Below are 26,777 nucleotides of genomic sequence, written 5' to 3' on the forward strand. Positions count from 1 at the left end.
GGTGGTGATGAAGAAACGTCGGGGTCACCAAGGATGTGGGATTTATCCTCAAGGGAACATTCATGTCTTTACAAAGTTTCATGTTGTATGGTTAATCATCACTTCCTGTGGTAAAGCAAAGCCAAGCAGATAGTTGTTTTAAATAGAATTAATTGCATTTTTGGGAGGACAAATAGTCATCAGGTCATAAGGACAGACTCTCAAACATTCAACAAATAGCTTGAAGCCATGCAGAAAGTCCCTAAACACGCATTTTAAAACAAATCCAGAATCTTTAGAGAGAAATAAAACCGCTGGGGAGAAAGAGTCTCTTCATTCATGAGATCTGCAGGACGAATAATAAGTTTAAAACAACTTCCATAGTGTTATGCACTAAACTCTTAAGTAATAAATGAAAGAAAGCACAAAGAAAATAAGCTCGGCCTAGTACACCCTGTCTCATTCTCTTCAAGATGTCTTTCCCCGGCTGCCTCCCTCCTCAGCAGGAACATGTGATAGCCATCGAGGACGTCGAGCTGTTTCACTCAGGATGTCTCTGGAAAAGCATGTGGGCGATAATGATGGAGCGCGAGAGAGGGGAGGGGGAGGGAGAGAGAAAAGAGAAGAAAAAGAAGGTCCCTGAGGGCTTTTGGGGGCCTGCTAAGCAGCTCAACGGCTGCAAACAGCATCACAGTCCACATGTGCAAACATTTAAGATATCTGCTCGTGTAATGGGGTCAGCGTGGCCCCTCTCTGGGTGCACAGAGCACCAGGCGCTCACTTCCCACTGAAGTTTACAGGAATGGGTGGCTCGTCCCGCACCAGTGCTGCGCTCTCATGTCCAAAGATAGGCAGAGATTTCATGTTTTCCACCTTACGAGTTTTTGTTCTACGTGAGCATTACTTCTGCAACATCTCAGCCTGTTGTGCTTCTCTGTCGGGTCTGAGTGACCTGAGAAACACCCGGAGATGTGTCAGTAAAGTAAAGTCAGTAAAGCTTACAAGCAGCCGGATAATTGTTTAAGCATTGCCTGACTGAGGTCAGACCCTGCACCTGAGATAAAGCGTGCAAGACGGCGGAGGAAAACATCTCTCTACTCCCACCCTGTGGAAAATCTTGTAGCTGGGAAGAGTTTGTTCAAAAGCAGTTTACCAGCAGAGTGTTAAAAGTCCTCTTAAAGTCATTGTTTTAGAAGTGAAAATACTGACGTCTTAACACAAGTTACATGGTAATGTATCAGTAATAAGACTTTCCTTTCAATATTAGTTGTAAGATTAAAAGAACAATCTAAAAGACTTTGACTGTCAGAAGTTAAGATGTTTAAATTGACATTTTCTCTGAGCACTTTGGTCTAAAAGCTGATTTGCATTCACGACTGCTGCGTCTAAAATGTACTGTGCATTCCAGCTGAAATAGTTTTGTGTGTACATACATAAAAAGTTAAGATATTTGAATCTATTTATCTGATTTGATGGTAGAACCTGAACTTGCAGCCGCAGCTGGTAAATGAAGTAATAGTTCTTCTTGAGGTCGTAAAGGTGATGCTGAACGTCTCCAAGTCCCTTAAAACGTCACCAAAGTATTCTGGTGAATATCATCTGATGTTTGTGCTCTGATGGGGAGGAAACTTCAAACGGTGCTTCAGAGGTAAGAGTTCAGGGTTAAGAGGGAAGTGGCAAGAGTCGAGGGATTAAAATGGAACAAGGCCGGAAGAGTCTGGGTGAGATCTTTATTTCAGGCACGGAAAGAGAGCCTCTTCCTCTGGTGGCGCCAGTCCTCTGCCACTGTTCCACTTCCTCTTCCTCCTCCTCCTCCTCCTCCTCCTCCTGCTCTGTGCCTCAGTCACCTTCAGACCTCCATCCTCTCCTCTGGGGGCGCAGTCTATCTATCAACCCGTCTCCTGTCCAGCGCTCTGCAGAAGACTGGAGTTGCAATCGTTAAGTCGATTCACTCACTAATCGAAAACAGGCAGAACATTCATCTGCGACCGTTTATCAGTTTTATATCTCAAGCAGAAATGTCCACAGTCACAGGTTCTCAGAATATTCTGCTTTTCTTTGTCTTATATTTTTGTAAACTGAATATATTTAATGACGCCACATTGAAATCTGCATAATCTTTAGGAAACAATGGTTTAAAAAATACATTGTAACAAACCTGAAGTCCATTAGACATCCAATACAATCATTTGTATTCCTGTAAAATGAAAACAAGCTGTAGATAAGTGTGGTGCACACCTTTTTGTAATTGCTGATTAAAACCTGAATCAATTACAAACCTCTGCTTCACTAAAAAGATGTAAACAGGAACATTATAACTAACTCTGCTGACGACAGTGACAAAGGGAAACATGCTGCTGCACACGTATTAAACACGGTATAGTATCAGTAACTAATGATAGACAGGTAGATTACGTAACTTTATCTGAACAGCTGATTGAACTGCAGGATCCAGTTTGCTCACATTAGTCAACAAACTCCCGATCCTACCAGACCAAGTAAGGCTGTAGCAGCAAAACAGCCGAGCGCGTTAAGTCGAGGAAGGGTGCTCGATTATTGTTGATAGATTCAACTTTTTGTTTGTGAGACGAGGAATGTGTTATTTCAGGAGCAGGAAAACTGTTTTGAGATCTGCTGCAACACAAAACAGAAGCAGCAGCAGCAGCAGCGGAGGATTTGGAAACGAGTTCTGCTGTTGATCAGTGAACTTTTATTTTATTTTTTATTATCGATTTGTTCCTCTCCGCCCAAAGATGACTCACAGCTCGAGTTGACTGGCTGCATGTCAGAAAGCGAAGCGCGTACGATACTTTGCGTTGCATAACAATTTCTGACTGACGAAACAATCCCACTTCATTCAAGTCCACCGACAGACTTTCAGCCGCGATGGAGACGCTCTGTTGACGTCTCAGACGGGAATGTTTTTGTTAAACTATTTCTTTAAGTGAAGAACGATGAACTTTCATGTTTCATTTCGGTTTGTGTCAGATTGCAGATGGTGGCTGGGAAACATGACTCATCAGTGTACTGTGCACAAATAAGAACTGAATTAAAGTTAATCATACAGCATGTACACATCATGTCTCTCTCCAAGAGGATTGAAATGATTATTTGGCCAATAATTTGACTGTAAATCGAAAGTTTTAAGCAAAGATGATCAGAGTTTGGACAAAAAGACTTGTGAGCTGCAGCCCAACAGGAAACTACAGAGTTTACAGCTTTACTAAATCATCTATTCAGTCACACCCAGAACAAGTGTTTGATACTTATTCATAGACCTCAGTTAACCTGCTATTTATAAACGGTTGTGTCGAAGTGAAAAACCTGCCACACAACATCCTTATAAATCACTTTTCTTTATTTAAATCAGCGTTAGGCAGTTATGCTATGAACAACAACAAAACAAAAACAAAAGAAAGACATGAAAACATGAGATCCAGTTAACATGAACTGCACTTGGCACTGGATCGAAGACGTTCATGGGGAAAAAGGAGGAAGAAAAAAAAAAATATACACATTTTCTCATACTGAAAATAGAAGTGCCTCCAGTAATCACAAGTCGACCATCGGGAGTAAAGGACTGGAGAACTTAAATATGGTCTCAACAGTATTTCAACGTCGATAAAATACAGTTTTATTATTCCCAGTTTTGCAGTGCCCAGCGCCCAAATTAAAAAGCAATGTCATCGTCAACCTGCGACCGCCTCCGTGCTGTGGTGGATCTGAAGGAACACGAGGTGCTATGGCGTCGCCACAGTTTGTATTATTGCTACAACTGCTCACACCCATTCATTCATCTTGAGATTTACACCGAGAGGAGGCGATGGCGAGGCTGTTTGATGAGGAACTAATAGTATGGCTCCCCCCCCTCCCACGCATCCCATCATCGTGTCACCGCCCACAAACCCCAAAGCACCTTACTTTGTGTACTTGTCCCTTTATAAATCAACCATTCTTCATAAAAACATGGAGGAACTTCTGTTGCCACAGTACACTCCATTTACAACGGTAGTAGTGCACAGCAAGGACATGGAAAATAATAAAAGTTAAGATATAACTTGAACACAAAGCAGAACAAAACGTAATCCCTCTCCCAGAAAACAAACAGTCATGATATCAGTTATAAAAAACGGACATAAAAATGTGATCAGTTCTCGCTCACCTGGATCAGAAGCTGAAAGCGGCCCGTGGCTGTTTGTGATGGACCCTGATTGTGATATTACAGAAACTGTGCATCATTTTATCGCCTCCGGAGGTTCAATCAGGGAGGAAGCTAAACGTGGCTGGTGGGTTCACCTGACACATTTACAACAAACCTATTTGGAGGTAAACAAGCAAAGGAAACATTTCTCACCCTGGTTTTAACTTCCTGCACCAGCGAAAATCAGACTGCAAAATACACCAGCAGAGCAACGTTAACCCTTTAAGTTCTAGTGAAGTGAAGGAGGGGCTTCAGTGTGAAACTGCAAAGATGGAACTGGTTCTCTGGGCTTTGTGAGGAAAAGTGTGAGCCAATCCCAAACCAGGAGAGGAGAGAGGAGAGGAGAGGAGGAGAGGAGAGGAGAGGAGGAGAGAGGAGAGGAGAGAGAGAGGAGAGGAGAGGAGGAGAGAGAGAGAGGAGGAGAGTGGATAGGAGAAGAGAAGAGAGGAGAGGAGAAGAGAGAGAGGAGAGAGAGGAGGAGAGTGGATAGGAGAGAGAAGAGAGAGAGGAGAGGAGAAGAGAGGAGGGAGAGAGAGGAGGGGAGAGGAGGAGAGAGGAGGAGAGAGGAGGAGAGAGGAGGAGAGAGGAGGAGAGAGGAGAGGACGGCTCGATTCCCTCTGATGTTTGAGGAGCATCAAGAGCCGGAAGAGAGAAGAGGGATAAATAGATATATACTCTGCGATGTGGGCGAGGGGGAGATGTGTGTGTGTGTGTGTGTGTGTGTGTGTGTGTGTGTGTGTGTGTGTGTGTGTGTGTGTGTGTGTGTGTGTGTGTGTGTGTGTGTGTGTGTATGTGTGTGTGTGTGCGGTCTGTCCGTTCAGCGCTTTATCTGACGGTGACTCCAAGTTTTTCCAGCACGCGGACTCCTTTCTCCTGGTACTCCTCCCGGGTCAGCCAGAAGTTGTCCTTGTCCTTCATGATGTCGGCCAGCACGGCTCCGCCCAGGAACACCATGTGCTTTCGCCTGGGAGGATCCTCGATACGGATCTTGAATTTCTGCAAGACGAGGCGACACAGAGACGTTAAAGACGGCCGTGTGTAACAAAAGGAACATCCTGCAGCGTGAGGCTGCGTTCACGCCGCAGCGTGAGGCTGCGTTCACGCCGCAGCGTGAGGCTGCGTTCACGCCGCAGCTCTTTTTTGCAGTTTCAGACAAAATGGAGATTTGCATCAACATTCGATGCAGAGGCTTAAACCTGCTCATGTGTTTGTGCAAAGTTTAATGCAATACTTTTTAAAGATTACTTTAATAGATCATAAAATGCACTTCATATGGAAGTACGAGAGAAAACCAGTTGCATGAAATGTCCTAGATGTATGACATCACTTGTGCTCAGTACTTCCTAAAAGTATTGAACAATACTTCCTGTTAATGTGACGGATTATAACTTTCTGCACGAAATCAATGAGCGGAGTTACTACAGCAGTCGTCAGTGTTCGCAACAGGTCTGAAAACTGAAACTCCACAACAACAACAACAACAACAACAACACTTCCTGCGTTAACAAAGCCTGTCAGACATTCCCTGCAAGCGTTCGTACATTCAAATCAAAATTTGGGAACTTAAAGATGCTAAAAAAGGGGGAAGCGGGGAACTGTCGGGTGATGATCCTCTGTGGGTTCGTCAGAGAAACACATTTCACATAATCATTTAAACCTTTGTTAGTGTAAAAATGTTAGTTCACTGCCTGGAATGTGGCTTCAAGTCACGTCAGACACAACTTAGTGCGACGGTGCCTCGTTTTAAAGACCGGACAAGTATTGAAACTGTATGCTCGGTATGTCTCAAAGACTTATATCTTCACCAAATAGGGCGAAAAGCACAGATTCTGTTTGGAGCTCACGTGACGAACTGTCTAAACAAACAAACAGTTGAAAAGGTGCAAGCTACAAATAGTATTTAGCCGTGTGTCGACGGTTTGGAAGCGCAGATGGCGTATATTAAATAGCAGAACTGAAACGTGCAACAAGGTTTTTAAGGGTGTTTTTGAAAACTACATGTAAAAGACTTCCTAAACGAGGTGAACAGTCGAAGGAAAGCGAAGTCGGCTGCAGTCGTGGGCAGAGAAGTAAAGCACATAATGACTCATGAGTCATCTGTAGACCTTTGTTTACAAAATAGCTCCGAGTAAAATCCTCAGCGTCTTTGGGAAACTGAAGTGGAAATGTAATGAAGGGATATTTTTCCAAAACAAATATTTATCATCGGGAAGTGAACCTCACATACTTTGTTATTAAAACGCTTTGATTAAATGTAATTAATGTCTGTTAACCTCTATCACCCCCTGGTGGTCGTGCACGTGCACTGCAGCAGTCTGAGACTAAACATAAAGGGAAACTTTGTTGAGACTCACGGTTCATGTAGTAACTGGACGATAATTCAAGGTGTTTAATTCTACTGTGAACTCTGTGTGTGGGATTCAACCTCATCGGGACAAAGGAGATACTGTCAGGTGTCAGTCACTGTTTACACACTAAACCCTCTCAAGTATGTTCCCTGTGGTCGTCGGAGCTTTCTGGCACTTTACGGCTCTCTCACATGTGGGAAACCCCGCCCAGGCCGACTTCAACAAACCCAAAAAAAAAAAGTCAGCTGGAAATACTAATTCAGCCCAACTGAGAAGCAGTAAATCCAGACTTTAGTGCATCTGAACGTTCAGTAACGCACTCTTATTATTATTTTTTAATATATATTTTTTTATTATAAAATATATATATATATATTCTTTATTAATAATATATATATATATATATTTTTATTATTAATTAATATATATATATATATATATATATATATATATATATATATATATATATATATATATATTTTAAAAACATATATTTTTCATTTATTTATTTATTACAGTGTAGAAATACTCTGTTACAAATAAAAGTCCTGCGACACGTTCAATATTTAATAAACTCTTTGCAGCAGCGAGAATGCATGTTTACAACACATGCACGAGTACATTTAAAAGTAGTAAAAGTCAAAGTACTCATTATGCAGAATATTATCACTGGATTATTATTATTATTGATGTATTAATGTGTTCATCCCTTTAATGTTGCAGCAGATAAAGGTGGAACTCATTTGAACTACTTTATATACTTAATAATTACATACTTCTTAATCACACATCATCATTTATTTGTTGATTTATATTTTGTATCTGCAAAGTAACTACATATAATATTGTCAAATAACTGTGGTGGAGTAGAAAGTTTTCTGTCGGATGTAGTGGAGTAGAAGTATGAAATACATAAAAAGGGAAATATTCAAGTAAATAAGTTACAGTAGAACTATAAATGAGGCGTTCAGGGTCGATATCTCACCGAAAGCTTGTCCACGTCTCCTTTGAGCACACGCTCCAGGTACAGCTGCTTGAGTTCCCTCTCCAGCCGGGACGGCAGGCCGGGGTACATAGTGGATCCTCCTGACAGCACGATGTGTTTGTAGAACTCAGACCTGGCGACGGGAGACAGAACAAGTGTTGCTAGTTTCCTTCCCAACAAACATTTTCTCCTTTTGAAAAGGAACATTTCACCCACAGAAGGTCCACTGGCACATCAGTAGAAAACTGATTTTCCTCGCATTCCTCCACAGTGAAGGAAGAATTCACTTCAATTCATCGACACTTTTGGATTAAATAATGACGTATTGGGTTTCCAGGCGTACGTTTCCTCTCTTTAACAAAACTTTCCATAAAGAACAGTTTAATATCTAAAACCCTCTTCTGCTTCAGAGGGAGCTCAGCCTGGGCCGACACCATTTTAAACATCTCTGTCTGCGTGTGTGCTGTGGCTTGTTAACGTGTATTTATGCGTGCTACAGCGCATACACTCTGAACACACTGATGCATCTTCATCGCCGTGTATCTGTGCACTTTTGTTGGCCCACCTGGTGTCTATATCGGCCGCCTGGATAGTGTTGAAGAGGAGCTCGGCCACTCCGACGCCCTCCACGTTGATGAGGTGGGGCTGGAACAGAGCCTCGGGGGCCTCAAACCGCTCTCCTCCCACCTTGATCAGACGACCATCTGGCAGCTGGAGATGTGTGGGAGGAATGAGATGAAAAGAGACGGAAAAAAGGAAATGTGACACCACTGAAGAGGTAGGATTTATTGTATGACTCAACAGAGAGTCATAAATCTTGAATGTAAGGATTAAGAAGAAGACTGCTCAACGGTTGTTTGCGACGTATGAAAGGAAGTCATAACTCCTCAATAGAACCGTACGTGTGTCTACTGCAGTATGAAATCCTCCAAGACTCTTGATAATACTGTACAGCAAGTTAAAGCACGGAGAGTGTAGGCTGCAAACTGAGTAGAGTGAATGTGTGTGCGACTATAAAAAGGCTTCATTCAGCCGAGGGCAGTGGGAGGAAGCGGAGCCCAGCCGCCGCCGCAAAGTGGCTGCACAGGAAATGATGTAACGCACAGTTCAGGGCCCTTCGGCCACAGTTACATTGCCCTCCTTGTTTCGGCGCACTCGCGCACACAAAACGATACTTACACATACATGTTCACACACCTACACACACACACACACACAGTCGCCTACACTAACCCAAACACGCACACGGTCAGTGAGCTCGGAGACACAACATGTGCTCGGTAAGGCGTGCAGTAACACAGACTTTGGACCTGCGTTTAGATTCTGTGGTTCCCTCTGCAGGGAAAAGGGCCTTGGAAAGAAAAGCAAGCCTGGTGCAGGAGCGCTGCGCCCCCATGTGTGTCAGTCCCAGAGAAAACAGTTAGTCAGCAGCACTGCCCTGTCCGCTCCCGACGCAGCCAACAGAACCAACAGCGCGGGCATGTGGCAGTCTACTTAGCGCCGCGCAGAAACAGCTTTAGTTACCACAAATGAGTTTAGAGTACTTCAGAAAATACTGCCACCTCTGAACAACAAACCCTTTGGGACGGACTTACAGAAATGTAAAACTTGTGTATGAAAATAACTCGTTTTACATTTTAAAAGAGTAACTAACTAATGAGGAATGCAGAGGGCTGGAAGTATGTTGCAGCTGCTTAATAATCATTCATCACATCTTCTCTTTAAGTCTATTTAAATGTCCTTTTCCCTCTATGTGACACAAACGGATGCACATAATGTCCATGTGAGGGCAGCAACTCCTTTCTACGTGTGGCTCCACACTGACTACCGTGTCACCTGATGAAATGACAACCACAAACATCAGGTCACAGCTGTGTGAGAAGAGTCACACAAACAGACGCGTCTGAAGCACGAACACGCGTCTCACTTCTCACAGTTTGAAAAAACAAATGAGATTCATCACTTTTATTATGTTGAAAATGGAAACATGAGTATTTACCGTGTACGACTCCACCAGCACGGTGGTCTCCAGCGCCAGCTTCTGCTCCTGCTCGATGTTGTAGCCCACGTAGCACAGCTTCTCCTTCATCATGCGCACCGTCTCAAAGTCTGCAGAGTGGTTGAAGGCGTAACCCCTCAACAACAACAACTGCACCCAGAGAGGGCGAAGGATAACGGGAAGGAAGGTGAGGAAGGTCAGAATGCATTTCTCTTGAGTTACTCAATGAAATCCTTTGATATGTTCCTTTAAACAACAACTACTGCCAGAATCAAGACCCTGTTACCTCCTTTTTACAAAGAAGATGAGGCCAGCTTCCACTTTCTAAAGAGCAACAAGACTGGATTTGTTTGGATGATATTCGCCCCTTTAAAGAGACCGAACTCGTGCAAGAAAAGATGAATCAAACACCCTCTTTAGGAAGTAGAGTGATAGCACTGCTGAGCACTATGATGCGCCTTATTATCTGGAACGTAGCATGTGACGATGGATCCCTGATGGCTAACTTTTGTTGTGTTTTCGTTACTTTGACAGGAAAGACTGACGGATACCTTGATGAGGTAGCGGGTGATGTCCCTGCCTGCGATGTCCAGGCGTCTTGTCAGATGAGGCAGACTGAAGCCTTCATATACTGGACAGATGTGAGTCACACCGTCACCCGAGTCCACCACCACACCGGTCAGAAGGCCTAACACACACACACACACACACACACATTAATAATCTACAACTTGACCGAGCTAGGTGCGTTTGTCTCCGTGTGTTAGCCAGTGTGTGCTTTGGGCTACTGATTGTTAGCTTTGTTGGCAGAGTAAACACACAAAACCTGGAAAGATAACACATCGCATGTCGAACTTAACTGCTAACACCTCACTAGTTGGTATTAAGCCCAAAGACTAAATGTGAGAGAGTCTCACTGGAGGCGCAAATAGTTTCAGTAATCTGATCCGGCTGGAAGCAACACATCCGATGACATCGTGTCTGTCACTGGAACAGTAGAAAGTGATGATCATGTGACCGTCTAGACGCACTGGCACAAAGAACAACATATCTGGTATCCAAGTAGTCTCATTAAAACTAATCTTTGCACAAACTATTTCACAAAAGGTGTGGTAGTTAAATACGGCCACACACACACACACACACACACAGGAATATTTCCACAATTAAAATGAAAAGCCTTGTGTCTCCGAGCTGCTGAACTACTGATCACTTACCATTTATACCACAGATACAAATCTGGTGTCAGGGGAAATCTCATTTGTGGGTGAGAGCTTTGCAGAGATAGAACACCTGCAAACTCTCTGATGTGGAAACTGATTAAACGTGCAACCCAAGCACTCATGTGTGTCTTCCTACCTTGGGCGTACAGGGTCAGCACGGCTTGAATAGCAATGTAGACTCCTGAAAACTGGTAGGTCTCAAACATCACCTGTAGGAGAAGACGGGAAACATCAGACTGTAAGTACAACGGTTACACACACACACACACACACACACACACACACACACACACACACACACACACACACCTCAATGATCTTTTCGCGGTTCTTGGTGGGGTTCATGGGCGGCTCGGTCAGCAAGATCTTGCAGTTGCGGGAGTCGACGTTGAGCTTCTCTGGGCCGAAGGTGTAGTCCCACAGGTGCTTCATGTCATCCCAGTTCCTGACGATGCCGTTCTCCATGGGGTAGTTGACCTCCAGCATGGAGCGCAGCTCGCTGGCCTCGTCCCCCACCATCAGGTCCTGGAGGGAGAGGTCAAAGGTCAACAGAGAAATACCTCAGAGGTTCTGCAGTGTGGTCCTCCACTTCTGAACGCTAGTTTGGATCAGTCAGGGTCACTTGGAGTAGGGACTGAGCACCGAGCATTGCTTTTGGGCAACACAATCGGGACTTTAAACGTGTTCCCCTCGGCCAGCTGGTCTCATAAAATCAGGGAACCGGGATCATCAAGCTGAGTCATCCGTGAAGATGACGACAGCTGCATTGTTGTCTACGCCCAAAGTAGCTTTTTTTAATTAAAACTCAGTTACCCAGCATGCAAAACAGGCCATCATGTCCCATGCACCTGGAAACACTTCTGTTTCCCCTCCAGCTACAGTAAACCACTTGTTTTTAGCACCGTTCAGCTAGATGCATGCAAAGCAGCCTGGCAATGTAAACAACGTCTGGGTTAGCGCTCAGTGTTAGCCACACAGTCAAGCATCTCACGTTCCACTTGGAGACATCAAAAGCCTGGTGAAGGCAGCCATTTTATGGGTTCATCCTGTGTGCTTTGGCATTTACAAAGTACCAGTCAGAAGGCATCGCCTCCATGTGGAGTCAATTCTTTAAAAGTTAAAAGAAAAACAGATGTGCTTCCGTCTGCAACTTTCAGCTGTCCAAGTGTGGACACTTCCTCTCAACTTTGAAGGTGAAACACCCGCTTAGACTAATACAAATGCTCTGAACTGGACATTCCTAAAATAGGACATTAAAAGCAGGGTCATCGCAGCGAGGTAAACATATCTATGGTGCGTATAGGTACACTACATTTATCACCAAGCATTCTAGCTGCGGCTGACATGTTAAGTTCTTTTTAGCCGAAAACGGTTGCCATTATTTCAGTACTTAAATAGCAGCAGGATTGAGTGGGGGAGGGAGAGAGGGAGGGAGGGGTGGGGGGTGTAGCTGTCAGGATGCGCCAGCAGATCAGAGACTCTGAAAATGGAATCGGTCCAAAATCTCTTTTAGCACTCCATCGATAACAGCTGGTCTATGATTCATCGCAGCCATCTCTGCAACACGTTCAGCGTGGAGAGAGGAGTGCATTAGTGTACGGGCTGCACATCTACCGGCCTCTCGGACGCTCGTTGGGCCAACGCTCAGACTCAACGGGAAGTAGGTTAGTAGAAAAATTGAATTATTGTGCGAGTATAAAAAACGAAAAGTTAAGACAAAATAAAACATCTGCAAACAAACAAAGAGCTTCATTTTCTGTTGAGATCAAAACATGACACGACTCTCCAGAGCAGGCAGCGACAGGAGGCACACAGCAACCTGAACTCACCATCTTCTGGGCATTCTACTTCATCGAGGGGGAACAAGACACATGGAAGAGGAAGGTAGATATATAAAGGAGGAATAAACAAAAACAACGACAGGAACAGGAGAACGATAGAGATAGACTTCATGCTAAAATGATGGGAAGCTGTCAGACATTTAGACCTCTGCTGTTAATCAACTGATCTTTACCCAAATGACACTTAATTGCAGGAATGTACTGGAGATACTATTGTTTGCACTGGGAGGATGTCTCCAACAAGCTGGTGCAGCTAATGGTTAGAGGATTTATTCTGTTACTTAACAGATTTCAGAACTGAATGAGACTTACTGGAACTCACTATTAAATGATAACAGATCTTTGAGCAGAATTAGACCGTCTGTGGCTTAGACGTTGGGCTGATAATAGAAGCTGACTTTGCTTTGTTGTGTGCAGTTTCACTCTTGCTCCATCAGTGCTTCCCTGCCCTTGAAATCAACAGTCATTCCAGGAACATCAGGTGGTACCTTGATCTCAATGTTTCCGACTTTGGCCGTCGAGCGAATGATGGGCCTCCCAACGAGCGCAGGGAAGATGTGCTCTGGGAAGTTGGAGCCGGCAAAGCCGCACTTGACAAACTAAAAAAGGAGACACAAGAGAACCAAAGCACAGAGGATGTGATGTGAGGAAATACATTTAAAGAGCTGATGAGATAAACTGTGCAATACAAAGTCACTGTCAGCCTGCTGATAACAGTGGGCTTAATTAGTATTTAGACAGAGATGAAAATGTAACCGCCAACGCCAGAGCCTCCAAGTATGTGTGTGTGAATGAGTATGAACATCTGCAGCCAGCCCCTGCTGTAGCCTACAGCACAGCAGTTTTTTTATCCACAGCTTTTAACATAATAATAAACATTAAATGTTGTTTAATTTGATCCTATACAGTCGTTAACTAGTAAGGCATATACAGTCTTTTAAAAAATAATCCTTAATAGTATGAAAGGGCTGTGCAATACTGACAAACACCACAGGCTTCTTAAGTAATAAAGAACTATGATACGTCTATATCAATACTGTGCAACATTATTTACGAGACAATCATTAGAACTGTGCGGACATGAAGGCCAAGCAGGCCACTCAGCTACAACAGTTACATAAGCTCAGAGAATCGTCTCGTTCAACTGTAACCAGGAAGAGATAGCATCTAAGCTGTGTGCTATCTCGACAATTTGTTGTGACAAATTAAAATATTGTTATCATATTTAGCCATAGCTCAAATTACCTACCACCTTTTCCTGTGCATGCAAGTTGCACGCTCCTCTGCAGTGCATTAATGTTAAAGTGTCTGTTATTGCATCTTATAACCTCAAATAAAACGTAAAAATTAAATAACGTGACAAAATACTTTTTTCCCAAACAACTGCCAGATGAGATGATCCACCAAGCAGCGTTTAACGTATTAAAGTAAACTTGTAGAATAAGTGCACACTGTTCCCGACTGCTGAGCCCCAACAAAGGAATTTGGTGGAAGGAGGTTGTTAGTGTAACAGGCGAGGTGAATTCTGCCTGTAATGTAAATTGTAAAAGGTGCCGTTTGATTAATCATCTTACAGAACCGGTTTACCTTCCATGGTGAGTTTTAGTGGAAGATTGCGAAATGGTAAATCAAACTAGAAACAAGTTCACCACACTTTACAGTAGACTATGATGTGAAAACAGTACGTGTTGGTGACACATGTGGCTGTGGTTCTGACTGGTCTCACTTCCTCTAGACTTCTCAGTTAAACTCTGACACAGCTCAGTTCTTTTTCTGGTTTTGCATAATGCTCTTGAAAAAGTCACATCTCAAAAAAAGCCTTCTCAGTCAGCAACTTCCTGAGCAAACATCCTCTTTGGCTGTATTTTAGAAACTTCTCATTTTGTCAACAAACCACAGCAGCTTGAAAAATCCCCTCAATTCACCAGCATAATGATCCATTAAATCAGCAATGTAGGTTTTGACAAAAGGACCAAAGAGATGAAGTGCAAACATGACTGATATTGGGCTGATGGTTGGAGTTTATTTCTGTGAGTTGCAATGTTTCTCATTACGTACATAGTATTTCATAAAGCCCCTCATCTATCCAGTAATATGTTAAAACAAGGCTGATTAATGATGAATGCATAAGATAACAAAAAAAGTATGCTGTGTGATTTTTTTGATGCTGAAAGACTTTACTAACCACAAGTTAGGGGACATTTCTATCCGGCTTGGTGCTCAACAGGAAAACATAAAAAGGTGGTTCCTCATTAAAGTGACACGGCCTAGCTAACGTGAAGCCAAATGTTAGCTGACACACATCGAAACTACTGTCGTTGATAATTAAACCAGAAATAATGAATCTGCTTATAACGCAGTGCTTGCAAAACAAATCCCTAAAATGACGGACGCAGCAGCCAGACAGTATAAACCAGACAGCCAGCTGTTAAATGCTAAATTAGCATGCTAGCTAGCTGCCTTAGCTTAGTAATCATGGGTAGTAAATGAGCAGTTACTCGTCTGTCTTAATTTGGGGGTTTATGTCACTGTATGAGCTATTATCAGAACTGTGTATCCAGCTTTTATCCTGACATTTACACCCACTCTACGTGCCGTTTCCGTGTCGGGTCTGGATGAATGAAAATGAGCTGGCTAACAGGCTAGCTAGCTACCCACCCAGTTAACGCTAGCTAGCTTGGCCGCTGACAGCCCCACTTCCTGTTTCAGCAAATCACTCGACATAACGGTACCGTTTAAAGCCAGACACGGATCGAGAGTGTGTTAACCCAGAGCAGCAGACTTACCCCGGTCCCATTATCACAGACCACCACTTTCCTTCCCTGGCTATCCATTATGTAAAAGCCCAGTTGCCGCTGAACCTCCTTCAACTTTCTTCGGCAAGCCGGAAGGAAGACACACCAACCCGGCCGAGAGGAGGAAGGGAAGGGTGCTCATCCGGTGTGTGACAGACGTTCAAATGTCAGTCACTCCCCCCACTATAGATGTCCATCTTCAAACTCTTTCATTTTACAACAACAAATGCATTGACTGATTGATTGCATTGCTAGAAACAAAGTTATGTGTTTGCAGGGTAGCCTAATTACATATCCACATGCAACATGTCAAGTGTCTTGGGTGGAGGTGGAAAGTTTCTCTTCTGCCTAAAAAATGTCATTTCTTTTTCCTAGAACAGTCTGGATCTTCAGAGCAATGCTAAATCTTTTTTTCCCCTTGTGCTATTCATTTGAAAACTTAATATGATTTAGTGCAGTATTCATTAAAAGACAGAAGTTATTGCATCAGCCTCAGGATTAGCTACAGTAATTGATCCGTAAATGAATGACTATAGACAGGTGTGTGTTGCTGGAATAATTAAGGTGTAGGGATGAAAGATCACGACTGACACATATAAGAGACATTGTGAGGCAGTTTCAGTTGTTTTATTTTCCTCACAGGTTGTTGATTGTTGTAGAAATAAAATCTGGTTAAAACTGGAGTGAATAAATGTGTCAGTCAACAAAATAAACCACAACACTCGACTTTAAGAAGAGTAATACTTCAAAACAAACAGGATTAAAACTGCAGACCAGTTTTTTTGTTCTTTGCAGATTATTGTACAGTGAATGAGCTGATACATGTGGAGGTATTTAGCCTCTCTACTGACAAAAGCTGAATTGTTTAGGGTTCAGACTGAAGTTAGCCAGCAGGTGGAGCATTTTGACCGAAGCAGGAAGATCAACTCACTACTTTAGAGTTCACAATGCCTCTTGTTTGGTGTATTTGAATCCTTTGTTAATTGCAATTTGTGGTAGATTAAGCATTCGGTGTAAATGTGTGTGGAGATCACACATCACTGTAATCTTGGGGAACAGCTTTCTTTGGGTTGGAGGATGCTTGGGAACATAAGGACCTTGGCCTGCATGAAATAAAGGTTCGGCAGTCCAGCGATCAGCCTGCCAGCCTCCACACTCAGCTCCTCATCCGGCTGAGGCTTCCTAATGAAGCACAAACACAAACAGTATTCAAAGACACATAGAAGACAAGGAGATGTTGCATCATCAATACAGTACAGTATTGTATGAATGCTTTGAAAGGACTATACAATTAAAACAAAACATGCAAAGTGCATGGATGGAACAACTGTGCTGACCTGACTGAAGTGCTGGTTTTCTCTGCAGTGGACATCAGACGGTTCAAAGTGTCGTCCATGTGGCTGCTACTAGCGCCGGTTTCCAGTTTGCTGATGGTCAACTCATACAGCTCAGGGTCAACTCCTTTACATGTGAGTGTGTGTAACAAACGCACATACAATTCAATGAGTGTCAGGAGGATTTACACGCCCCCCAGCAGGAGCTACATTTAGCAACAGCATACCGGATTGCTTGATATTTCTGTGGGCTGCTCTGTATCTGTTTCTTTGAACATCAACTTTATGAATGATAATAAAATCTGACCTGGAGGAGGACTGTTGCTACGGCTGCTGCTGCTGTAGGATCTGCTCTCCTCTTCAGGACCAAAATAATCCAGGTTGAGAGCAGAGCAGTCTGTGCTAACAAGGGGAGACAGTGGGTGAGGAAGGACGTGGGGGGGGGCTTGATTTCTTATTCATAAAAGGAGAATAGTGTTTTCTCTTTTTACTGAGACAGTAGGGAAGAAACAGAGTGGCAGACAAAGCAATGCAGAGCGGTTGTTATCCAATTTCTTTTTATAATCAAATTCATCAATAATTGCATTTATTCTAGTGTCATAATTAAATGTATTCTAGAGCAATGATACAATTTATTCTAGAGAAATGATAACATTTAGTCTAGTGCAATAATTAAATGTATTCTAGAGCAATAATACAATTTATTCTAGAGCAATGATACAATTTATTATAGAGCAACGGTAACGTTGATTCTAGAGCAATAATCCAATTTATCCTAGAGCAATAATTAAATGTATTCTAGACCAATGATAACATTTATTATAGAGCAATGGTAACGTTTATTCTAGAGCAATAATCCAATTTATTCTAAAGCAATAATTAAATGTATTCTAGAGCAATGATAACATTTATTCCAGTGCAATAATCAAATGTATTATAGAGCAACAATACAATATATTATAGAGCAACAATGTAATTTATTCTAGAGCAACAATACAATTTATTCTAGAGCAATAATTAAATGTATTCTAGAGTAATAATTAAATGTATTCTAGAGCAATAATTAAATGTATTCTAGAGCAATAATGCAATTTATTCTAGAGCAATGATAACATTTATTCTAGAGCAATGATACTATTTATTTTAGTGCAATAATTAAATGTATTATAGAGCAATAATACAATATACCCTAGAGCAACGAGAACATTATTCTAGAGCAACAATGTAATTTATTCTAGAGCAACAATGCAATTTATTCTAGAGCAATAATTAAATGTATTATAGAGCAATGATAACATTTATTCTAGAGCAGGAATGCAACAATTAAATGTATTCTAGAGCAATAATGCAATGTATTCTAGAGCAATAATTAAATGTATTCTAGAGCAATAATTAAATGTATTCTAGTGCAATATTTACATTTATTCTAGTGCAATATTTACATTTATTCTAGTGCAATATTTACATTTATTCTAGAGCAATAACTACATTTATTCTAGTGCAATATTTACATTTATTCTAGTATTTTAGGTATTATTTTAGAACCTGTTGTCAGCTGTGGATGTTTGTTTGCTATTTTTTCCTGTTTTTATCTTGTCTTTTAACTGCACTGATCAGAAGTAGCGCTCATAATGTTGTTGTATTCAATTCAATGACAATAAAGGCTTTTTATTCTACATTCTTCTACTCTGTTAAGATGTTAGAATATTGTAATTAATGTTGCTTAACACTTTCGATTATTTAGTAGTCCGCTCTCATAACAAATGTTTGCCGTTTAGCTAGACTCTTGAAATTTACACCACCTTTTTGCTTAACATCCTTTGTCTTGAAAACAAAACTGACACCAAATCCCAGGAGGCTGTGAGGTTGTTTGAAAACTCCAACTTTGCATTCAACAGAAGAAAGTGTTACAGCTTTCAACAAGAGAGGAAAGAGGGAAGAGAGGTGAAACCAGGCAGAAATGATCGACTGATTTATTTCAGTATTTACAAGGATTTCCTACAAGTCCTTCTTGCAGTCAGTGCATTAAATCTGGATTTGAGCAGTAAATCTGAAGAAATAAAATTAAAAGATTGTTGTCAACAAACTATACGTAGGTCCAAAGTCCAAGTACTTTTTAGAAAAAAATTGCTGGCATAAAGGCACAACTCATGAAATACTGTAACTCCAGTTGAAGAAACATTTTTAACTGGTAATGAAATATTGAAAGTGCTGTGGAGACAAACACTCCTTTATCCTGTTCAGCAGGCTCATACAGTATCACTGCACAGGGAGTAAAAAAAGAAAAATAATAAAAGCAGCATAAAATAACAGCAGTAATAATTTCTATTATGACAAAAATGTCTAACACATTTGAACCTAACCACAGAATAAATACATAATGAAATAAATACAAATAACTCCTGTGTATCGGGCTGATTAAGTTTAAATTCTTTGGATTTCTTCTTTGTGAATACAGTAAATCTGTTTTGACCTTTGTGCTGCACTCATCACCACCTGCAGAGAACAGCGCCCTCTGCTGTTCATACGTTACTGTTACAGCACTGTCTGTTTGTCAACGATGAGTTTCTATTTACTCAATATCACTAAACATTTGTCATAAACACTCTTGACAAACACGGAAACAAAACGGGCAAAATGCATTTTTTTAATCCCAGGAGGGGGCTTCCATGTTGTCTATACCTGTGAACTCAGGTGTGTTCTGAATTACTGGGAAAGTTAATGAGCTGTGACAGTTTGCATGCTACAAACCTGCCAACAGTGTAATGCCAAATATGGAACTGACAGTCATGAAAACAGTTTCTATAGCCTATATTTAAACTTAAATTTAAAAGAGTGACTTTACCACTTCTGGTTTTTTTCTTTTTAGGTTTGTCAGGTAACTTTACGAGCAGTAGTTATAGTACGAAGCCTTTCTTTATACGTTACACACTTTAAAAACAGGCAGCAGCTAAACAAGTTATTTCTTGAAATGCAATTAGTTACCTTTTTTATTTTTAGTAGCAGCAAATGTTAAACACTTCCTATAAAATGGGGACACCAAACACGCCAATTTGTGAAATTTGTATTCATGCTTTTTCTTTTGTTTTGTGATTTTTTTAATTAGTTAGATCTCGTTTGGCTTCTTTAACATGTTTCATTAACTGACAAAGAGCTCTAGTGAATTATGTTTAATTAATTTAATTGTTCACTCATTATTTTTGGAATTAAAAGTTATACGATGAATTGGAAACAAATCCTTTCTGTGTAAACACTGATCTTAACAATACTGTACTAAATCTGATTCTAATTTAAATATTTCCTGAGCAAAGAATGACCAACACCTGTGTCGTTTTGGTTTCTATTCATCAAAAAGTGTCAAACATGACGGAGGTGAATGTAAAACCTGTTACAAGCTAATATGACCAAATAAATTACCACAGAATTAATACTGGAAGAGTCAGTTCTACCTCCTCAGAGGCCACCAATAAATGAAGATAAAATGGTCCTTTGGATAAACATCCATTAAATCCTCATGGCACATATTAAGACCGAGCTCTAATATTTACTGGAGTAAACAAGTTCAGTGTTTAGGGCTTTGAGTTATTACTTTAGAATGAGCCGCAGTTTAAAAAGAAAACTTCAGAATCATCGAGTAGCACAATAACAGTATGTACACCTTGTTTTCAGGAGTCGCCAACCATATCGGGTGTTTCAACGTCCAGCTGGACACCACAACGTATCCCCACACCAACTGGGTCTGATAAATACTGAGATCAATTCTTTGTAAAAAAGGTGGCAGCAGGTAAAGATGAGACACTAGAGCAGCTGAAGGAAGGAGGGAAGGGAAGCCAGTGCAGTGTTTCCCCAGTAATTGTTCTGGAGCTCTGTTTACTGATGGATCATTTTTCAGTTTGATTGAACGTCGGTCTTACTTTGAGTCCCAGTTTTGGGTTTGTTGGATGTTAGATCTCTGAAAGTTGTTTTGTTTGGTCAAATTATCATGACAAAAACAAGATTTTTCAACACTGGATCTATCTCGGTTATTCACCAGAGGTTAAATCACAAAATGTTGTGGTCACTCACTGCCGAGTGAAAAGAGGGGAAACAGCGTAAATGAAAAGAAGCAGAACATGCCCTGGAGGAAGTGAGGAGGAGTCCAGAGTAAACTCTCAAAGGTTCAGGCTTATTAGAAGAAGCCACGCAGTGGATGGCTGATACTGTAGTCTACTTCCAGCCCCAGAAGTGAGGGGCTCGGCGGGGGGACGTACCGTCCTGAGAGCTGCTAAGGCCACGGCTGCTCCAGTCCAGCTGGCTGGAAGGGAGCGCCTCCTACACAGAGAGAAAACAGGAAACAGTATTTAAGACGGTGTCTTATCCCAATGCAGCAGTAGAACAAGAGCTCTTGAGCCATGACAAAAGCCAAAATGTGGCAGACTAGGTGAGGCTTGTTTTTAGCATGCTAATAGCTAAAACAGTTAAGAGGAATGAGGAGCCAGCAGTCAACAATGATATAAAATCGTCAACAATTTACCTGCATTGAATCTGTTGAGGGGTCCGGTGTGTCCCGTGGTTCTGGAAGTGCTTGTGTGGTGCTGATCGCCGTGTGTCCTGGAGAACAGACAGCTGGTACAGAGTCTTTGGTGGGCTCGAGCATTCCCTGAGGAGACGTAAAAATGGGATAGATTTAAAAAGATAAGACAAAAGGTTTGGAACAGGAACCGTCAATGGTAATTACCAGTGAAACCTACAACATTATAAATGCTTCTTTTCCACAATAAAGGTCACATTCATACATTCTAAATACACTTTCTACAGTCGACTCACCAGGCTGGATGCAAAAGCAGGCACAGCCACTGGCTGCTTCTTCATGCCAATGAACACCTTTCAAAAAGGCAAAGACACACACAATGAAATCAGCCTTACAATACTGCTGGTAAAGCCAACAGGAGAGTAACAGCTTCACTACAGATGTTTTATCCTACTTTCATACACATAATATACTGTAAGTCAAGTGCATTGATCTGGACTTAGACTCACTATGGGACATTGATGTAGTTTTAACTTATTTACTCAGTTAGTGCTGAACATGCTGTTTAGATCACTGACACAGTATTTGTTATGTGTTGTCCAAACTCACAATGTTTCTTGTCTCCACACAAAGGCACCTGAGAAGAGTCCTGTTAGCGTAGGAACCTCCCCACTGAAACTGGAGGCCGACTGCATCGTGGAGGTCCTGATGTGGCCTCCACACCCCCCGCCGAATCCTGAGAAATGGTAAGTAAAATGACAAAGCAGCATTTTTGATATATCCAGAGACAATGTTAAGAAAAGGAGATCGAGAAAACTGCTGCTTTCTGAAAATGTCAAACTGTTAACAACTCCATCCTCACCACTGAGATCTGGGACAGAGTTCAGGTATCTCCTCCTCTTCACTGTCAGGGAGGTGTTGGGCGTGAAGCAGAGCACCGAGGCTGAGCACCTCCTCTTCACCTTCCACAGCTGAGAACTCTACCTGTGGAAAACTGGCCAGGAGAAGCTGCTGAACACGGCAGGAGAGTGAATCCTAACCAGAAGAAAAAAGGGAGAGGGATCTTTTTAAAAATCAAATGTTAAAAATATGTGATGAACTTTTGATTGACTTCAAAGTGGCAATAGACTAACAGAGCTAAGAGCCCCATGCTGTTGGCAGAAGGGCCGTGGACTGGGATTACTCTTATATATTATATACAATACGATATATTTCAATATATTTCTTGCTTTTTCCCCTCATGGTCTAAATAAGTTACTAAATTTGGCGCAGGTAGTAGGCTCTGAGGAAAACGGAAAGTGTTCCGGTTAACTTTGCAATAATGTTGAGAACAATAACAGCACTTGGAAACACGTTTTCTATTACCACTTTAAGCTTTTACTGTTGTTATTTTATTGCCTGTAAAGCACTTAGAAAGTCTGTTTTGTATGTGACAAACAAGCTAACTAAATGGCATCATGAAAAATACATTTTCTGGAAACAACTTATGTGGCGTTTAAGTATCATCATAAAGAGCAACAACAATAGAGAGTTTTTAGGGAAATGTCTCGAACCTGAGAGCTGTTTCTCCTGGAAACACCATATTGCTCTGCCCTGTCCTTCTCCTCCTTAGTGTCCCCATCAGTCAGCAGGATGCTGACCGGCTCTCTGAGATGAGTCCAAGTTTCTTCCTCCTCCTGAGACCTCTGGTCTTTGAACTCCGCCCACGACTCCTCATCATCCTCCTGTGTGGGCGCCGAGCAGAAATCAGCAAAGCTGTCACTCGGTGGGAGGTTTCCTAGACTCAGCACCACAGCAGCATCAGCTGTTTGGACGTGTCCTTGATCAAAACTGTGATGCTCAAAACTACAGTCTTTGAAGTCTGCAAAACTGTCTTCTGTGTGTGTTCCAGGTTGTGAGTGGTTGGAGGTAGCAGAAGTTTCCTGAGTCACAGAATGGGAGCAATACTGAAAACCCTTCTCTGCCTCAGACGGTCTGAGATTTGCCATACTGTCGATTCCCAGTTCTTCTTCCTCGTCATCATCAGTCTGGTCACAGTCAGTCAGATCATCTTGTGAAACAAGAGATGAAACATTTGGTTCCAAGTCTGCAGAAACTCCCTCAAAAGACAAATCATCAAAGAAGGACGCCAGATCCTCTGAAGCAGACTCATACACACTGAAAGTTTGGGGGACAGCAGAAATGCTCTTTTCTCTATCTTCTTCGTCTTTGTCCAACTCTCCATCCTCCTGCACCTCTGTGGTTTGCAAAGAACTGAGACTGTGTCTCCTTTCCCTTGCACTGTCCCCATGCATACCTATCTCCTCCTCCCCAGAATGAGGCTCTTCAGGTGGAATATCCAAAGCTGCTGCAGCTTCCTGAGGCTGATGGTGGTCCTGAGATGGTTGCACGAGGGCTGCATCTCTTTTCTCACAGTGCTTGACCTTAGTGCAAACATTTTCTTTTGCCTTACATGCACAATGAGACCTGGGCTCAGAGTCCATAACAACATGATGTTCTGGATCACAGATTTGATCACCCAAACTGTTGGAAGAGTCTCTTCTTTCCCCTCCAATGTTAACCCATTGCTCTTTGCCGCCCATGGGAGAGAAGCCACAGCACCAGGGATGCGCTGCCTGCTCTGTAAACACAGTGAAATCTGCAAACCCTGTCTCTTCCCTGGGAGAGCATGCACGCTCTGCAGAGGCTATGTGGATCTTAGAGTTATGGTCTCTTTCAGGGAACCCATTTGAGAGGTTCACATATGATTCAGCATTACAATCCTGCCCTTCCACGAATATCTGGCCCCTGACGGACCCCGAGTCCTCAGCGGACGTGGGTTGAGATTGTTCAACCGGGTGATTAAAGCTACAATTGGATTGATGGGTGGCTGGCTTTATGGTGGTAGAAGGCTGTCTGAGGCTGGATCGTGAATCAGTAGAATCAGCAAAGCCAGGAGGCGAGCGGGACACCCTGACAGAGAATCCCCCAAAGTCCCCAAACTCGTCCTCGTCTGATCCCGCCTCCCCATCACTGTCATCATCCAGTGGAGGGGGGGAGGAGGAGTGCAAGGGTATGATGTCTGGCTCCATGGGTTCTCCTAGCGGGACCGTAAGACCTCATGCACCTGGAAGAGAAAAGAGCAGGAAGAGAAGCATAATGAACAACAGCTTCTTGGGAATCAAAAATGTTTGAAATGTCAGCGTGTTGATGAAGGTAATTGTTCAGCACTGAGATTGTCGGTTCGAGAGAAACGTTGGTGAAATACAACTGTCAGAATGAATGTAGCTTTGTCTCGACTGTTGGGAGAATATTTCTGGATTGAGCCAACTATGAGAGTTAGAGTATCCATGGTGCAGCCCTGTTGTTTGTCCTTTCCTTAAGAGCATATGTACAATAATGAGATTGGCACACCATTCATGCAGATTGAGTGAAAGCAGCTCATCCCCTTGCTAACTGATGCCTGTATAAAGCCTCAAGACCATCTCAATTGATATCATATTGCACATTGACATTTCTAGCACCCATACATTGGTTGCCTATTTGTTTTGGGTTTGATTGTGGGATCCTACTGATTACATTTAAGCGATTAATGTACTTGGTCCAGATTCCCCAACAACATGTTTCAGCCGGAGGTCCTCAGGCATGAACCATATGGCTGTTCAAATAACTAGGTCAGAAATTGGAAGATTGGAAAACACTACACTGGAAAAAGAAAAAAGGCTGGAAAAACCATCCTGCTTCTTTGTTTTGTTGGCTCTATTCCTTTTTTACGTGAAGTACTTAGTTGCTGTATCATAAATCAAAGTGTTAAACCCCATGCATCAGAGACAATACTAGAACACGCAGGTAACAGTTTCATGTCTGACAAAGGTTTAACTCCCTGAAAAAGCAGGTATGAAAAGTTGATTTCTTGATTTATAGGTGAGGCATTACTGGTTTTGGTTCAGTTTAGACCTTCAGCAGTGTTAAAAAAAAAATACACACACAGTTCCACAAAGAAAAAACTTTTAAAAATCTGAATTTAATAAAACTATTGCATCTCAAAAGGTTCCCACATCCCCATTTTATGGTCAAAAATAAGTCAAATGTTTACATGTATTACCAGCTTTCTGACCCCCCCCTTCTGGTGCTGACCCCTGAGTGGAAAATAGGCCAGTGAGTAAACTGATACAGGAAACATGATCCGCAGCTTTGTGCTACATGAACAGTTAACCGACTCCTGAGCAGCGGACACTTCAGGACCATGGATTAAACCCTCCAAATAAACATACAACAACTGCTCCCCGTGTGTGGAAAGAAACACTGAATTTAGCAACTGTAATAATGATTATTACATAAGAGATTAACATAATTATTTGTCTTTGTGTATAGTCGGTAACGCAGATACAACCACTGATGTCCTGCCATTTTCCCCCAGACAGACAGGTGTCATTAACAGCTGAATGTAATCTGTAAATTAAATATAGACGCTCGCTAAACACTGTTTATGTAAAGCTAAGCTATCGGTTTAAGTGGATAATTAATCGTACATTAAGTTTAAATAAGGTGTGAAACCGCATTTCGTTATATTGACTGTTACACGGCAACTGATTAGCTTACGTTACCTCCAGCTAGCTAGTATAGCCGGTACCTAATGCTAGCTATCTGTCAAAAACAACCGTTGACGTGCTATTTAAACGTCGCTAACGGCTAGCTAGGAATACAAAGTGCCTGCTTTATATTTACCGACAGTCATTCACTTCGCCTTCTCGTCACTTGTGTATTTTCTGTGCCGCAGTTTGGCTCTCCATCCTCTGTCATCTTCCTCCAAGTATTAACTGGGATGTGTAAAAGGTAAGAGCTCTCACTATGTCCCGTTTCCAGGCGCTCTAATTGCTCATCGCCAAAAGCAGTTGGGATAATACCACGGGTTCGTTTTTTACAGACCAGGAGGTGACTCTTCTTAAAAATAGACGATCTTCAGTTTGTTTCTCCACTTCTCTCTTTTATTTTTATTTGTAATGTGGAGTTTGTATTTTGTTCAACAAAGTTTAATGGCATATTTAAATAATCCAAAACGTAAATTGGTGTTGACACAATGACATGCACTACATACAAAAACAAAACTACTAAAGTCCAATAAAGATAAAAGTTTCAGGGGGTTTCTGTCCGTCATGCCTTGATATAATTGAGCATTTGCTAATAGCTCAAGTTCCCTCTTCCCCCTTTAAATATTTAATCATAACATGTTTTAATCAACACCACATTTACTCTCTTGTTTAGTTTGTTCTGCTTCTTCACTGTTATGTACAAATGTACTTCAGAACAATTTTGAGGTTCTTTTACTTAACTTGCATAGTTTTTCAACTTCACACCATTTCATAGGGAAATACATTAGTTTTTACTTCACTACATTTATCTGACAGGTGAAGTTACCTAGTTTGTGCCAAGACATGATTGTACTGTGATTACAATTTAACAACACTGAAGAATGTTTATGTTCTAATGTTGGATCCATGTTTTTCAGAGGTTTACTACTTAGATTAGTCTAAGCATCACACAAAGCTCTTCATCATTTCAAAATATAAAAAAACTGTTTAT

The 26,777-nt window shown here is 41.8% G+C and overlaps 2 protein-coding genes across 7 annotated transcripts; both read right to left on the reverse strand.

Annotated features, from left to right (window-relative positions):
- Positions 1-4,689: 4,689 nt before the first annotated feature.
- Positions 4,690-15,519, reverse strand: LOC115020477 (actin-related protein 2-A). Of its 3 annotated transcripts, XM_029450539.1 has the most exons (11): positions 15,363-15,519; positions 13,065-13,175; positions 12,565-12,579; positions 11,045-11,260; positions 10,872-10,944; positions 10,064-10,200; positions 9,513-9,662; positions 8,079-8,224; positions 7,514-7,646; positions 4,971-5,176; positions 4,690-4,920 (listed from the first exon to the last, which is right to left on the reverse strand). In XM_029450539.1, the coding sequence occupies exons 1-10, from the start codon at positions 15,408-15,410 to the stop codon at positions 5,006-5,008; spliced, it is 1,200 nt and encodes a 399-aa protein (XP_029306399.1). In that variant the 5' UTR covers positions 15,411-15,519; the 3' UTR covers positions 4,690-4,920; positions 4,971-5,005. The 3 variants fall into 3 exon arrangements, with proteins under 3 accessions (XP_029306399.1, XP_029306397.1, XP_029306400.1); XM_029450537.1 differs by having other exon boundaries at positions 4,690-5,176; XM_029450540.1 differs by lacking the exon at positions 12,565-12,579 and having other exon boundaries at positions 4,690-5,176.
- A 494-nt stretch (positions 15,520-16,013) lies between these two features.
- aftphb (aftiphilin b) lies at positions 16,014-26,058 on the reverse strand. Of its 4 annotated transcripts, none has more exons than XM_029449595.1 (10): positions 25,927-26,015; positions 22,769-24,321; positions 22,078-22,250; positions 21,825-21,951; positions 21,512-21,568; positions 21,219-21,344; positions 20,956-21,016; positions 17,013-17,102; positions 16,709-16,832; positions 16,014-16,553 (listed from the first exon to the last, which is right to left on the reverse strand). In XM_029449595.1, exons 2-10 carry the CDS (start codon positions 24,284-24,286, stop codon positions 16,409-16,411), a joined length of 2,421 nt encoding a protein of 806 aa, XP_029305455.1. In that variant the 5' UTR covers positions 24,287-24,321; positions 25,927-26,015; the 3' UTR covers positions 16,014-16,408. The 4 variants fall into 4 exon arrangements, with proteins under 4 accessions (XP_029305455.1, XP_029305458.1, XP_029305456.1 ...); XM_029449598.1 differs by lacking the exon at positions 25,927-26,015 and adding an exon at positions 25,802-25,854; XM_029449596.1 differs by lacking the exon at positions 25,927-26,015 and adding an exon at positions 25,300-25,537.
- Between the last annotated feature and the right edge of the window lie 719 nt (positions 26,059-26,777).

The sequence above is a fragment of the Cottoperca gobio genome, chromosome 15 (assembly GCF_900634415.1).
Source record: "Cottoperca gobio chromosome 15, fCotGob3.1, whole genome shotgun sequence".
NCBI lineage: Eukaryota > Metazoa > Chordata > Actinopteri > Perciformes > Bovichtidae > Cottoperca > Cottoperca gobio.